This window comes from Brassica napus, chromosome A3 (genome assembly GCF_020379485.1).
Source record: "Brassica napus cultivar Da-Ae chromosome A3, Da-Ae, whole genome shotgun sequence".
NCBI lineage: Eukaryota > Viridiplantae > Streptophyta > Magnoliopsida > Brassicales > Brassicaceae > Brassica > Brassica napus.
The window spans coordinates 2,238,076-2,251,459 of record NC_063436.1 but is presented as its reverse complement, the minus strand read 5'-3'; the positions used below and the strand labels follow the sequence as shown (position 1 = coordinate 2,251,459).

The following is a 13,384-nucleotide window of genomic DNA, read 5'->3' as shown; positions in this document are numbered from 1 at the left end:
TTTTTACTTCTTATGAATACATATCTCTTGAAAAAAAAAAGAATACATATCTCTTGTACATACATAGTCTTGCCTGTGAAGGCTGCCTCGATGATTACAACGCGTAACGTGTCTGACGTTCTATCAAGTCCTAGAGAGAGATACATATAACGGGATGTCATGCCAACAATAACAAATCTATGTCAAAGAAGCCCGTTTTGAAAAGAAGAAAAAAACGTGAAGATAAAATTACTAATATAAATCATAAGCATCTTTACTCAAATCAACTTTGAAATATGTTTCAAGAGAAGAAGACATGTGATTTGTGTTAATGCATGTTATTGAAAAGAATAAAACTTGCATTGTCATGTACTCCATGTATGTAGATCTAAAGAATAGCGAGTATTAGATATAAATAAATGCTCCAAAAGATATACACTGAAATGACTTGTTGTGGAGAGTGATGGCTGGTTAGTTAGATGTACTCGTCATTTGGTCAATTGAGAAGGGAAAATCTTATGGACATTCCAACAATATTTGTTATTTTCATCTGGGCTCAATGTATTTGATGCCGTCAGTGATTGGATCAGGTTGTCAATCTTTGTTGGGAAAGCCAATGGTTAAAAGTTAAGGTAAATCACTGATGACGGTTTAGTTTTTTGTTGCTTCAAGAAAAGAGCATACGTCAATGTTAACAACCCCAACGTCTCTAGCTTTTTCGAGTATGCAAATGATATATACATCATACATCATACACGTTTACAAGACTGGCGCTCTACCCAAAATTAACGAGTTATTCTTGAACAATATGGCTCAAGCTTCTGGATCCTTATGCGTTCAGTACTCTGTTTTTGTGACAAACAAGAGTCGTAAAATAGTATTAACGCATTTTAAAAAGTGTCCACACGAAGGATCTAACTACGGACCTTCAGTTTACAAGACTGACGCTCTACCACTGAGCTGTACGGGCCATTTGATAACTTTACTTGTTACAAATATTTATACAAATTTATTCATTAAGAGTGCTGGCCTTTATGAGTATCTTTCCAGTCGTATTATAAATAAATTAATAATATAATTTATCCATATACATATAAATTTGTGAATATTCTGGAAGTTGGCTAAGGTGAATTAGTGTTAGCGTAAAATGATAAAACATGGGTTTTTAAACCCTAACACAAGTTAGATTATAGTTTTTTTTTTTTTTTTTGGTGTAACAAGTTAGATTATAGTTCTAACTTTACGGATATATAATTATTTGCCACATGAACAGTCGGATTATAAAAATGAGAATTTCTCATGAAAAGATAGATGTCAATTTGTGATAAAATACAGTGGCAACCTTTCAAGTTTTTTTTTTTTAGCAAAATAAAAAACCTTTCAAGTTTTTTTCAAATATTCAAAGATAAACGCTTAGCATGAACGAGATATTCAAAATAAAAGATACATATTGCAAATGGCAAGCCATTAATTTGATTAAGAACAAACCCATTACAATACTGATAACCCTTAAAACGAACATAGATATGACCAAGAAAATATAGTTGGAACGATCAAGATCTTATTATTATTAATAATCTGACTAGTTACCATCCAGACATTTAGTGGCCGCAAGAACTACGACTCGGACCAGATACTAACTTACGACCGGAATAAATTTTCTCCTTGAACTCACTCGTCTGGTGCTTTCCAAATCCACCCCCAGGAGCTAGCCCGATCACGTTGCAACCACGATAAGGTACCATAGCCACTGAGCACGTGAAATAAGCTATCAAGAAGAGCATAACTTTGAGAAGCTTCTTCATCTCCAAAAACTTTAATTTTTTTTCTGTTTGGACAACTCCAGAAATTATTAAAACACTTTATCTTGACAAAGAATTATATATCCGTAAAGTTAGAACTATCTTGGGTTAATTGGTAGAATGTCTACATTGAGAAAACTATTAAGTGAATAACCATGTACTAAAGTAGAGTTTTTGATGTGACATTTTAACACAAATATGAACCATTTTCTCATTTTCAGCATGTGAACATGTGATAAATACATTATATTAATTATACTATACTATATTTATTAGATATGTAGTATGAAACAAAATATTCTTACATTTTCATTATTCTTTTGTCTCTCTCGATTCGTCGTCTTAAAAATTCTTCCAAAAAAAAAATATATATATATATATATATATGTGTGTGAATTTTTAGGGGCATTCTATTAATATATACTTATATATGTCATCTTCTAACCATTAGTCTCATATGGTTACTTTCTTAATTTTTTTTATAGTTGTTGCTCCTAATTTCCCAACTACCTTTGTTGGGAAAGCCAATGTTTAAAATTTAAAAGGTAAATCAGTGATGACGGTTTAGTTTTTTTTGTTTCTTCAAGAAAAGAGCACTATCTACACGTCAATGTTAACAACCCCTACGTCTCTAGCTTTTTCGAGTATGCAAATGATACATCGTACATCATCATACAGGAGTTACTTTTTTAAATTATAATTTTTAACATTTAACATTCGAAATATCAAATCTGTGTCGTGACGGATCAAAGAGATGAATGTTTAACATGTAGAGCATTTTTTGTATAACTTTGTATATGTTACAAGTCCCATGAATCATATACATGAACAAGCCAAGCCCATGAGTGATGATTGGTCAAGCCCAACGCTAACCCTTTCAGTCTCTTCGCCTTCTGTAAATCCCTAAGGAGGGAAAATTCCCAATTTTGAAATCAAGCACAGAAAAGTCCAAAACGTCTTTGACGAAACGTTCTCTGTATCCAACCTCGATCCCATGGATGAACCCGATTCGGATCCCGGATCCTTCCCAACTCCGCCCGCTTCGGTCCATCTCGCATCCTTCTCATCTCTCACTCCGCCTCCCTCTGCTCGTCTCCTCCTCTCACGCCACGTCACTCCTCGTACCCGCCCACTCGAATCGTCCCCGCCCCTACCTTACCTATCTCTCCAGGGTTTGCTCGATGTAGCCAGCTCGGCGCGATCCATCGGACTGAGCCGTGATGAAACCCTCGCGTGGGAGCTCTTTACACCTTACCAGAGGTTCCTGATTGTGGCGGTTATCGGCGTCGCCGCTGCTGAGTCGAAGAAGAACGGTGTGATTGCTCAGCTCCAGAACTCGGTTGATCTCAGGGTTCGCTATCGTTCTTTTATACCTCTCAGTTAAAATAGAGCGTTAATCTCGGATCATGATTTTTTTTTTTTAATTTTAAGTTATTTGTTTTTGAATTTGCCTTTATAAGTGTTTACGTTACACAATCTTGTGCTCATCTCTCTAGATCTCCATGTTTTAACTCATTAATTGTAGATAATCACATTTTGAGGATTTTATGTTTAAATTGTTAGAGAAGCTTTTACAGTAACAGTGTTTTAATTTTAATTTTAATCTGTGGTGTGGATTTGTTTCAGGACCAGCTTCTTTCATGTATGCAACAGAAGCTGGATAATTTGTGTCAACAGCTAAGTCTTACCAAGGATCAGTCTGGAGATGGATCCAAGGTGGTAGATCTTGATGGTGATTTACAACAAACTTTCAAAGAGAAGTTTGGATCTGAGAAGGTTAAATTTGTAGAGTGTGGTTGCTGGCTTTGTGATCAACATCACCACTCCTCACCTGCTATACAGGTGTGTGTGCTCTCTTGCTTTTCAATGGAAATTACTGAGCAATCTCTATATGACCTCATTGTTTTTGCTGTTTAGGATAAAGCTCCCGCAGGTATGGTGATTGACGCTGAGCCTGAGGAGAGGCGTATGTCTTACTTGTCAGATTGGTGTTCTAGTGACACTACTGCTGCAGAAATGCATGTATGTTTCTGTGACTTTCTGAATCAATCTTTGTGGTGGATCTTTTTTTTTTCTTTGTTGCAAATGAAGATCATTTGTTTGGAATGTTTATTGCAGTTTGATAATCTTTCACTCGACCAAGACATGCTTTCTCTCAGAAAAGAGTGTCAAGAGAAGGATGAAACAATAAAGGACTTAACTTCATTTCTTCAGCTAACCAACAAAGCTGGTTCAAAGGTAATTCTTTCTTTTCATAAAAAGACCTTAAGTTTTGATCATTTTTGTGTCCTTATAACTTGGACAAACATGTGTATTTTCTCTCTTTAACAGCGAGAAACAGAACTTGAAGAGATTATTCGCAGGAAGAAGATAATTATCAAGAAGCTCAAGAGGGACGCACTGATGTTAGAAGAAAAGGTGAGAAACTTGTCTAAAAAAATTCGTATCTTTCATCCTAAAACCTTCCTTGTAACAACAACTTCAGCATTAAGAATGTTGCCGTCCATTCATTGTCAAATGTGTAGGTTACGCAGCTCACTAGGCCACGGAGGTGGTCCTGTTCAGCTGCAATCCCGAGCACCCGTGAATTCCCAATGAGACTGGACAATCTTCTTTATGATGTGGATGCTTCTACAAGTTCTTCATCCTCAGATTCAGAAACTCCTCCTGCATACACACCTCGACCAACTGTGTTGGAGGATGCTCCAGTTGATTCCATCAAGGAGAAGCCCTCAGCTTTGGGACAAACCCAAAAATCAGCGCCAGATAAATCATTGGTCTCAGTTGTGAAAGCTGTGGAGCCGCCTTCAGTAGTTAGTCCATCGACTATTCGGAAGCCTGTTTCAGTATCTTCCTCGTCTCCTCCAAGGATGAGACGGGCTTCTTCTTCTAGTAGTGGTGATTCAAGGAAACCTAGAAGGCCAATTCAGGTTGCCCCAAGAGCTTCCTTTGGTTCAAGTAAGAGATGGGTTTAGTACATTTTGGGTCTCTACCGGTAAGTATCTAAATGTATGTAGCTAAAAAAGGATATACATTCCAAAATTATTTATTTTCAAGGATGACTTCATATCAGTAACTCTCTCAGTACTGAGTATTGAATTGGGTTCTTTGAGTTTGAACTTTGAAACATCAGAGTGTCTGCTCAATCGGTTAATGAAAAAAACATATTGTTATCTACATCTTGGCCGATAGTGCCTTTTTATTGTCATCACTCATCACTACCTGATTTGAATTTGGGTGAGAAGTGAGAACTCTGAAAAACAAGCACATCACATGTCCAACGATTAGAGATTCGAAAATATTTTTGTGTAGAAATTATTTGCTTCCCTTGTATATTTATTTACCAATTAGATGAAGTGAGAAACTCTACAAAAAAAAAAAAACATTTCTATATATTTCTGTGCAATTTGTTACCATATTTTTTTTTGAAACACGCAATTTGTTCATCGTTTAAACTTGTATTATTATATAATAATAATTTTAAGAGAGGGTCCGTTTTATTATATGTGGCCCACGAGGCCCACTTGATTTTAAATTTGAGAGTGAACCGGGTATTTAACCTAAACTCTCGGCGGGGCGGATCCACTTCCCAGAGAAAAGGCGGGAAAATTAAGGACACTCCCAATTCATCGGCGAAGCAGCAATGGAGAAATTCTTGGTTCCGAGAGAGCCGTCGCCGCCAAAATTCACAACCGTAATAAGGTAATTCGATCTCATCTACTTGGGCTTCTTCTTTCTTCGGCCATCTTCTTATGGTGTTTGATTGATCCTTAGAAGGCGACCATGGAAGCGATCTCTAATCGAATTGAACGGACGACTGGAATCACGCTACCGACACGAATTGTACACTCTCCTTGCTCATTCCTACTCCGAGGTCTACTCTCTCTCTCTCTCTCTCCATCTCTCAAGTGAATTTACATTTTTTGAAAGGCTAATTCGATTTTGTTTTTGTGTAGATTGGGAGATTTCCACACCTTTATCACCTGAACGAGAGACCATGTCATACCCATGTACGTACGATTTTTTATTTAAGCTTTTTTTTTCTTTTTTCTCTCAGTGTGTTTTTGACTGAGAGCCAAGAATTTGTAAATTTTCAGATTAGCGAGATTCTACACGGCATAGATTCGTCCTCAACGTTAGTCTCTCTCTTTTGTTTCTATTATTTTACAATTTTGATTTTTTTTTTAACTGAGTGATTTTGTAAAATTGAATCACTTTCCAGGGGAGGCGTTGCTGGGCTTGAGTTTGACAACCAGGTTGGCTCTCAAGTCCTTGTCTTTGTATACTTCTTTGTTTTCTCTTGTTACCGTTTCTTAAGGTAAAAGGTATTGTTTTCCAGGGAATATATATAGTCTCTGTGACAAGATCAGGCTGCTTGACCGTCCATGATTTTGACTCTCTATATTGCCACAGTAAGCTTGCCCCAGGTGATTCTTCAAACAAAATTTTGTCTTCTGATCTGAGCTGAGACAGTTTCCAAGTTTTAGTTAAGCTATAATTTGTTTTCCTCGTATTATGCTTCTTATTCAAGTTTGTATACCTTTGTACATCATCACATATTTTAAATCCTGAGCTAATTTTGTTGAGTCATTTTCATTAACAGGTTCTGTGGAAGATGAGAGTAAGCATGTTGTTCATTTGTCTTTCCCTCCGGGTAGAGAATTCAATGTGGCTAGATGGAATCCCGCAAACCAGAATGAGGTACGAGCTTCAAATGATTATCACCTGACAGGCTGTCATCTCAATTCCTTCTTACAACATCATTCCAAAATATTGTTTTATGAGCGGTCATTATTCCTATAGGTAGCTTGCACATCGAGGAAACGTGATAAAGTCTCTATCTTTGATATCAGTTACATGTCTCCCAAACCAACTGAGGTATGCTTTGAAACATCTGATTTTGAGATCGCATGGATTTAACTATACATTGTTATTCTTGTAACTACTGGTTACAATTCCTGAGACCTCATTACGAATTAGGACGTCGTCTTGCAAGCTCAATTTCTAACTGAAACGGACAGAAACACATACGTACTGCTGTGTTTCTTTATTAGGCATAGCAAAATTTCCTCTTCAATATGGTTTCAAGAAACTAGAGAATGTAGGGAAGAATGTCTGTATGCTTCCACCATCACGATTACAAATGGACATGGTTCATCTAGTTTAGGTCTTATTAGTCTGTTCTACTTAGGCTACTTCACCTAAGTATCAGTGATTGTTCTAATTGTGATTCAGGAATTGCAAACTAGACAGAAGCTCTCGATTATTGGCCGCAAAACTTCTACTGGTTTATCTGATGTTGCAATTACTAGCAATGGAGATTCAAGGTTCGTACAATGGCTCATCTCTGGATGCAAAACTTTTATAGCGTCTGTTTAGCTTCTTCATCATTTTTTTCTTAACTTGTTCATTGTGCAGAATATTTTCTCCAGATACGCTTGGTACAGTTCATGTGTGGGATAGAAGAGCAGGCGTGTCTCCATGCATTGAACTTTCTACAAACAGATATGATTCGCTCAAGAGTATTCAGATACACGTTGATAATCAGGTAATCATAAAACCGCAGTAAGCTTTTGGTATCAGATTTAGTTAGGCCCCAAAGTTTTGTTTCGTCTTAGTGACTATGTTTCTTTCATTTGCCACGTAGACTATTTTTGGAGCTGGTAAAGAAGGAATCATTCATATTTGGGACCTTCGTGGAGGAACAAACTCTACTGCTTTTCAGAGCCGCAAAGATGTAAGTCTTACAAAATTTACCTGTACAATCTACATGAATTACACCTTCATTCTCTGCCAAAAAATTATTTATCATCTCGTATTGATATTGGTCACGTTCAGATGAGCCACTTGCCTTTAGCATCTTTACATCTTGCACCGATGCTACAGAAGATTGCATCTCTTAAGGTAAATTCTTTGTTTTGCATCTCTCTTGTATCATCATTCCAGCAACTTTTGAGGCTTCTTTGGTGTTTGAAGTAATCAAAAAGTTTCCATCTCAATTTGAATCCTTTTGCAGGCACAGTCAGAAATCGTCCCCAAGGAAATCCATTCTATCAATGTAAACCCATCTGCTCCCCATCAACTAGCGTTTCACCTTGACGATGGTTGGTACGTTACTCTTTCATCAACAGCTCTGTTTGCCCGGGTAAACAAAACAATGTTATCATGTTTTGTTGGTTCTATATTTTTTTTTCTGGTGTGATTTCTCTATTGCAGGTCCGGTGTTCTTGACATTTATAAATCTGAAGTTACTCATGTACATTGCCCTCCTCCAGCTTGGTTGTAAGTTAATAAGCAAACTCAGGAACTTGCAGCTTAATTTGTAGCAAGAAGAAACTGATTTGATTGATGAATTCGTAATATTGAATTCTGGTTCACTAGGGATGGTTCCAACAATTCAGCTGATTTGATCTTGCGGAAACCAACATGGCTGCCGACGTCATCTGTAAGCTTTGCACTTTGTACTACCATTTACTGTCATAAGGCTATTTATTACAAAGTTACATGTTTCCTATTGCAGATTTATGTGGCTGGGTCCATGAGCGAGAAAGGGATTCATTTTCTTGATTTTCATCCAAGCTCTACGTCGCCTTGTCACGTTGACTACGAGTAAGGTTTTCTTGGAAACTACCATATGTGTGATGTTCTATCTAAACTTCATGGGCTACATTCCTGACATTGCTAATATCTTGTTGCAGTGAGGATTCAGAGAGAAAGGAGAAGAGAGACAAGTGTAATCACAGTAACAAGTTTGTTTCATTGTCTGAATCTGTAACGGGTTGTGCTGCGCATCCTCTCAACAGCATGATCGTAGCTGGAACTCAGGTATTAAAGTTTGCTTCAATCTTAGTCTTTCTTGGAGACCATGATTTTGGATAAAGTGTTGGGCTAATAAAGCAAAACTGTGAAACAAATGGACTTGTTGGGATTGTGCATTGTATTTGAAAAAGTGTTAATAAATAATAAGTGGATTTCTGAATAAAAAATTGATGATTCTGCAGAAATCGTCGCTGCTATTGATCGCGCAGAGACATTGCTCATCTACATCAGAAACTGTAGAAGGTGAACTGTAGCATCTACTAGCTGGAGTAGGCTTCTAGGCGTTGTAAGTTTGTAACATTCACGAGATTATAAGTTTTGCTTAAATGGGTTCCAATTTGAGGATAGGATACTCATGGAAATGCTCTTGAATGATAAAGTTCGTGTTGTGTATTAATAACAAGATTTATAAGCAACAGAAACAATAGGTTCAAAGCTGATCCATCGTAGAACACAACCAACAAACACACATTTTATTTAACAATGATTTTATCATCATTATATTATGAACAGTTCAACACTTTTCTCTTATGAGTCTTGCCATTTTCTCGTCGACTTTACAACATTATTGGAAAAACAAATCTTAAGAAATGATCAATCCCACAGGGAAATCTATCTTATGCTAACAAATCTATGCTAAAAAAAAAGAGGAGATGAAAATGAAAGGAAAACAAGGGGTATTTTCGAGAACTTAGTCTCTGCCCTTCACATGCGCGCTCTTTATTGGTCCTTTATAGAGAAAAGAGACAGAACATTCTTTGGCTTTTTTTCTCTCTCTCACACAGACATCATCCTCATCGCACCTTTTCCTCGCACGCTCACATTCTCCACCTCTCTTCTATTCTTCTTTCATGGCTTCTTCTGAAACAAGAATGAAAAAGGGAAGAGAAAAAGAAGAAGCCATAGCAAACGGAGTGAAGGTGAGGTCACTTCAAGCTGGTTTTATGCAGAAGTCAAGCCCATCCTCAACTTACAGTATCAGAATCCCTTCTTCTTCCTCAGCTTCTCGTCCTCTCCCCAACCTCTCTGCTCATGACTATCCTGTTTTCACTCCTGTAACTACTCTCTCTCTCTCTCTCATTATGTTTCTTCTTTGAGTTCCATGTGTTTTCTTCACATTTTCTTGTCTCTAACTTGATTTGATTCCAGACATTATGGGACTGGGTTTGTTGAATTTTTTTTAAAAAGACATTAGATTTATTGGTTTAATCCGGTTTAGGCTTGCTAATTAATTGCAATTCGGTATCCAATTTGTTCTGAACAGTCAGCTTATATATTTCTTTATTTATTGTACATGTCTTTATGCAATTTGGAGCTTCACATAACATTCATTTTCCAAAAAAAAAATCAAAATACATTACATGATTTTGGTTACTTCATATAACATTCATTTTCCAAAACAAATGTCAAAATACATTATATGATTTGGTTAATCAATTTAGTAATTTAAACCACTGTGAAGTAATTTAAACCTACTCTTGGTTTTCCACTTTACACATTTTCTGTGCTAAACTTCTCTACTGTTCTTGAAACTAGGGGTGGGCATTTTACCCGAAATCCGAAGTGGCACCCGAAAAACTCGAACCGAAATCCGAACCGAAGTAGCAAAATATCCGAACGGGTATTGAATTAGGAGAGATTGGATATCCGAACCCGAACGGGTAATATCCGAACCCGAATAGATATCCGAAAATAACCGAACATATGATAATTAACCTTATATTTATAGTTTACATCTTTCATTTTATATAAAATATTTATATTGATACTACAGATACTTTAAATTCATATGATATACATACAATTACGTAGAAGATGATTTGTTATTCGCTTAAAATGCATGTCAAACTTTTTATTTCAGCAATTAACAAAAAGTTACATCCAAAATTTAAAAACAATAACCAAATTAATGTCTTTTTAGTTTGAAAATGTTATGTCCAAATCTATTAACCATGCAATCTATTAAAAATAAAAAAATAGTTAAGTGAAAAGTTATATATTTAAATACAAGAAATTTGAGAAATGAAAATTTTTCATTTTTTTTCTTCAAAATCTAAATATCTGAACCCGATCCGAAATAACCGAAGCCGAACTTAAAATACCCGAACCCGACCCGAAGTACAGAAATACCCGAACGGGTTCTACACCTCTATACCGAAATACCCGAAAATCCGAAATACCCGATCCGAACCCGAACGGGTACCCGAACGCCCACCCCTACTTGAAACAGAGCTATGAGGATGAGCCTGCCTCTACATATTATCACAAGAATCTCACTCTATCTGAGCATTGGGATGAATCAGATGTTGGTTTAGTGGAAGGAGATGAAGATCAAGACTTGAGACACACTTATCACTCTGATTCCTACAAAACCTCAGCTTCAAGAAACACTTCAAACCCTCAGCAAGATTCTCATCACCACCATCAGTCTCATGTTTTGTCATACGCTCTCAGATCCCCACCTTTACATTCTTGTACATCCGCTACAAGCAACTGTGGCTCGGTCTCTTCTTGTAATGAGTACAAACAAAGAGGCTTCGACACCATGAGCTTGAATAACTCTAATCTTGTTGTTCCCTTGACTGATTCGCACTCAGTTGTTGTTTCTTCTCACCCAAGAAACCGTGGAGGCAGAGTGATGTCTTGGTTGTTTCCCAAGTTAAAGAGGAACCCTAATAGAACAGACATATCAGAAGAGGTGTTCAAGGACTCTGGTTCGGGTATTGAAAAGTTGAAGAGAGAGTTAATGGAAGCAAAGAAAAGCAGAGAAGCTGCGTTAACACAAGTCTCAGAGATGAAATCTTCTTTGGGAGAGTTCAAAGAAAAGCTTCAGTACTTGGAAAGTTACTGTGACGGTTTAAAGAAAGCTCTGAGAGAAGCAGTGTCACGAGAAAAGAACTCAGAGATGATGCCAGTGAGTGAAGATGTGATGGTTGAAGGGTTCTTGCAGATTGTCTCAGAATCAAGATTATCCATAAAGCAGTTCTTGAAGACGTTAGTTACCGAGATAGACGAAGAAGACTCGAATCTGATTAGTAACATCAACGCTCTCCTTCAGCCACACAACTTATCATTCACCTCTAAGCACTCCAAGACCATTCAGTACCACTTAGAAGCCATCATAAGCCAATCAGTACACCAAGACTTCGAGAACTGCGTCTTCCAGAAGAACGGTAAACCGAAACTTCTTGATCAAGAACAAGAACGGCAAGCTAACTTCTCGTCTTTTGCTTCCTTGAGGAACCTGAGCTGGAGCGAGGTGTTGAAGAAGGGTACAAAGTACTACAGCGAAGAGTTCAGTAGCTTCTGCGATGAGAAGATGAGTTTGATCATTACAAGGTTGAAGTGGACAAGACCTTGGTCTGAAGAAATGCTTCAAGCGTTCTTTGTAGCTGCGAAATGTGTGTGGCTGCTTCATCTGCTTGCCTTCTCGTTCAAGCCAGCGTTAGGGATCTTGAGAGTTGAGGAGAACAGAGAGTTTGAGACGAGTTATATGGAAGATATGGGTGCCGATAGAGACAGGCAGAGATCGTTAACGTCACGTGGACCAGCATGGGTTAAGGTTATGGTGATGCCTGGGTTTTATGTTCAAGATAGGGTTTTGAGATGTAAGGTTCTTTGCAGGTACAAGTCATTAGGCTGAAGATTGCCACTCTCTAGTCTAGTCTAGTAATTTGTGTAACTTTAATATCTGATAACTAGATTGTTAGCAAGGCCTATCATCTTCATTTGAATGAAAAAAGATTGATCGGAGGACTTTTTAATATACATCATATCGGCTGAATCAATTAGTTTGATAGGAACACATAAATAGTAGATTTTTCTTTGAAAAAAACGTCACAATACTTAACTCGGATTTTGAATATCTTCCAACTAATGCCTATAAGTAACCAAATCACTTATTACAAGATTATCAAATAAACCAAACTATCACATAACTATGATTTTGTTTCAGACCAAGTTTGAATCCCGGAAAAAATATTTTAGCATATTCCTGATCTTGTCTACTATTTGACCACACAACCATGAATGTAAGACTTCTATCTTTCTTTTAGAGAAAACAATGTTAGTGGATCAAAGAAACAATAAAATGAACATTTTATATTTTCTTGATCAATTCGTATAACTAAAATATAAAATAGGGATTGCAAGAGTATAGTCTTCCTAACCTAGAAAATAGTTGCAAAACTATTGTCTAAACAACAAAAACAAAGAATTAAAGAAAAAAATAACATATAAAATAGCATATTCTATAGAATAATCCCAAGAGAAATAGCAACAACTATAATTTCTTCTATGACATTTTGTGGCATTCACTTTTGTATGTGTGACTCTAATCAACAACTACTATCTACCGATCCAACAGGGCGGGATGGGTTATAGGTTAAAAGATAACAATTGCTGATAATGTAGATGTGGAAATGTCCGATTGTGAAATAATTGACATTATTGCATGAAGGCCATTTTCAATGTGTTTTTCTTCAAAGATATTTTAATCAGAGACAAGTCTAACAAAATGTTCTCCACCACAAATTTCATGTAATGCATAATGATTAACCAATTAGAATTTTTTTACTAAGAAGACAGTCCCTGAAGTGAAAAATTTATAGTAATCTTTTCGTTATTATTAAAAACAAATATATAATACACATATAAAATTATAGGCTAAGATACATCACCATGTAAAGTAAGATTCAAGTTTAAGCTAATGCTTTGATTCAATGGTATTTTGTTTATTTCCTTTATTTGGAGCTCTATTCTCATGGGTGATAATTGGTTTTTTA

The 13,384-nt window shown here is 36.6% G+C and overlaps 4 protein-coding genes and 1 non-coding gene across 6 annotated transcripts; 3 read left to right on the top strand and 2 right to left on the bottom strand.

Moving 5' to 3' along the window:
- Nucleotides 1–877: 877 nt before the first annotated feature.
- On the bottom strand, nucleotides 878–949 carry TRNAT-UGU. Its single transcript has one exon. It is a non-coding gene; the product is annotated as a tRNA-Thr (tRNA).
- Nucleotides 950–1,507: 558 nt separating this feature from the next.
- LOC111209938 lies at nucleotides 1,508–2,094 on the bottom strand. The gene is made up of 2 exons (XM_022710007.2): nucleotides 2,087–2,094; nucleotides 1,508–1,839 (listed from the first exon to the last, which is right to left on the bottom strand). Exons 1-2 carry the CDS (start codon nucleotides 2,092–2,094, stop codon nucleotides 1,581–1,583), a joined length of 267 nt encoding a protein of 88 aa, XP_022565728.1. The 3' UTR covers nucleotides 1,508–1,580.
- A 430-nt stretch (nucleotides 2,095–2,524) lies between these two features.
- BNAA03G04070D lies at nucleotides 2,525–4,958 on the top strand. Its single transcript, XM_013872764.3, has 6 exons — nucleotides 2,525–3,132; nucleotides 3,408–3,623; nucleotides 3,699–3,803; nucleotides 3,900–4,019; nucleotides 4,113–4,199; nucleotides 4,307–4,958. Exons 1-6 carry the CDS (start codon nucleotides 2,776–2,778, stop codon nucleotides 4,754–4,756), a joined length of 1,335 nt encoding a protein of 444 aa, XP_013728218.1. The 5' UTR covers nucleotides 2,525–2,775; the 3' UTR covers nucleotides 4,757–4,958.
- Nucleotides 4,959–5,168: 210 nt separating this feature from the next.
- Nucleotides 5,169–9,042, top strand: BNAA03G04060D. Of its 2 annotated transcripts, none has more exons than XM_022717486.2 (18): nucleotides 5,169–5,483; nucleotides 5,559–5,655; nucleotides 5,738–5,791; nucleotides 5,879–5,916; nucleotides 6,004–6,037; nucleotides 6,121–6,208; nucleotides 6,385–6,482; nucleotides 6,585–6,659; nucleotides 7,017–7,108; nucleotides 7,200–7,329; nucleotides 7,429–7,518; nucleotides 7,620–7,685; nucleotides 7,798–7,889; nucleotides 7,998–8,063; nucleotides 8,163–8,226; nucleotides 8,302–8,390; nucleotides 8,480–8,606; nucleotides 8,783–9,042. In XM_022717486.2, the coding sequence occupies exons 1-18, from the start codon at nucleotides 5,425–5,427 to the stop codon at nucleotides 8,852–8,854; spliced, it is 1,431 nt and encodes a 476-aa protein (XP_022573207.1). In that variant the 5' UTR covers nucleotides 5,169–5,424; the 3' UTR covers nucleotides 8,855–9,042. The 2 variants fall into 2 exon arrangements, with proteins under 2 accessions (XP_022573207.1, XP_013728190.1); XM_013872736.3 differs by having other exon boundaries at nucleotides 5,556–5,655.
- Nucleotides 9,043–9,210: 168 nt separating this feature from the next.
- Nucleotides 9,211–12,368, top strand: LOC106431897 (IRK-interacting protein). The gene is made up of 2 exons (XM_013872735.3): nucleotides 9,211–9,655; nucleotides 10,831–12,368. Exons 1-2 carry the CDS (start codon nucleotides 9,452–9,454, stop codon nucleotides 12,241–12,243), a joined length of 1,617 nt encoding a protein of 538 aa, XP_013728189.2. The 5' UTR covers nucleotides 9,211–9,451; the 3' UTR covers nucleotides 12,244–12,368.
- Nucleotides 12,369–13,384: the final 1,016 nt, after the last annotated feature.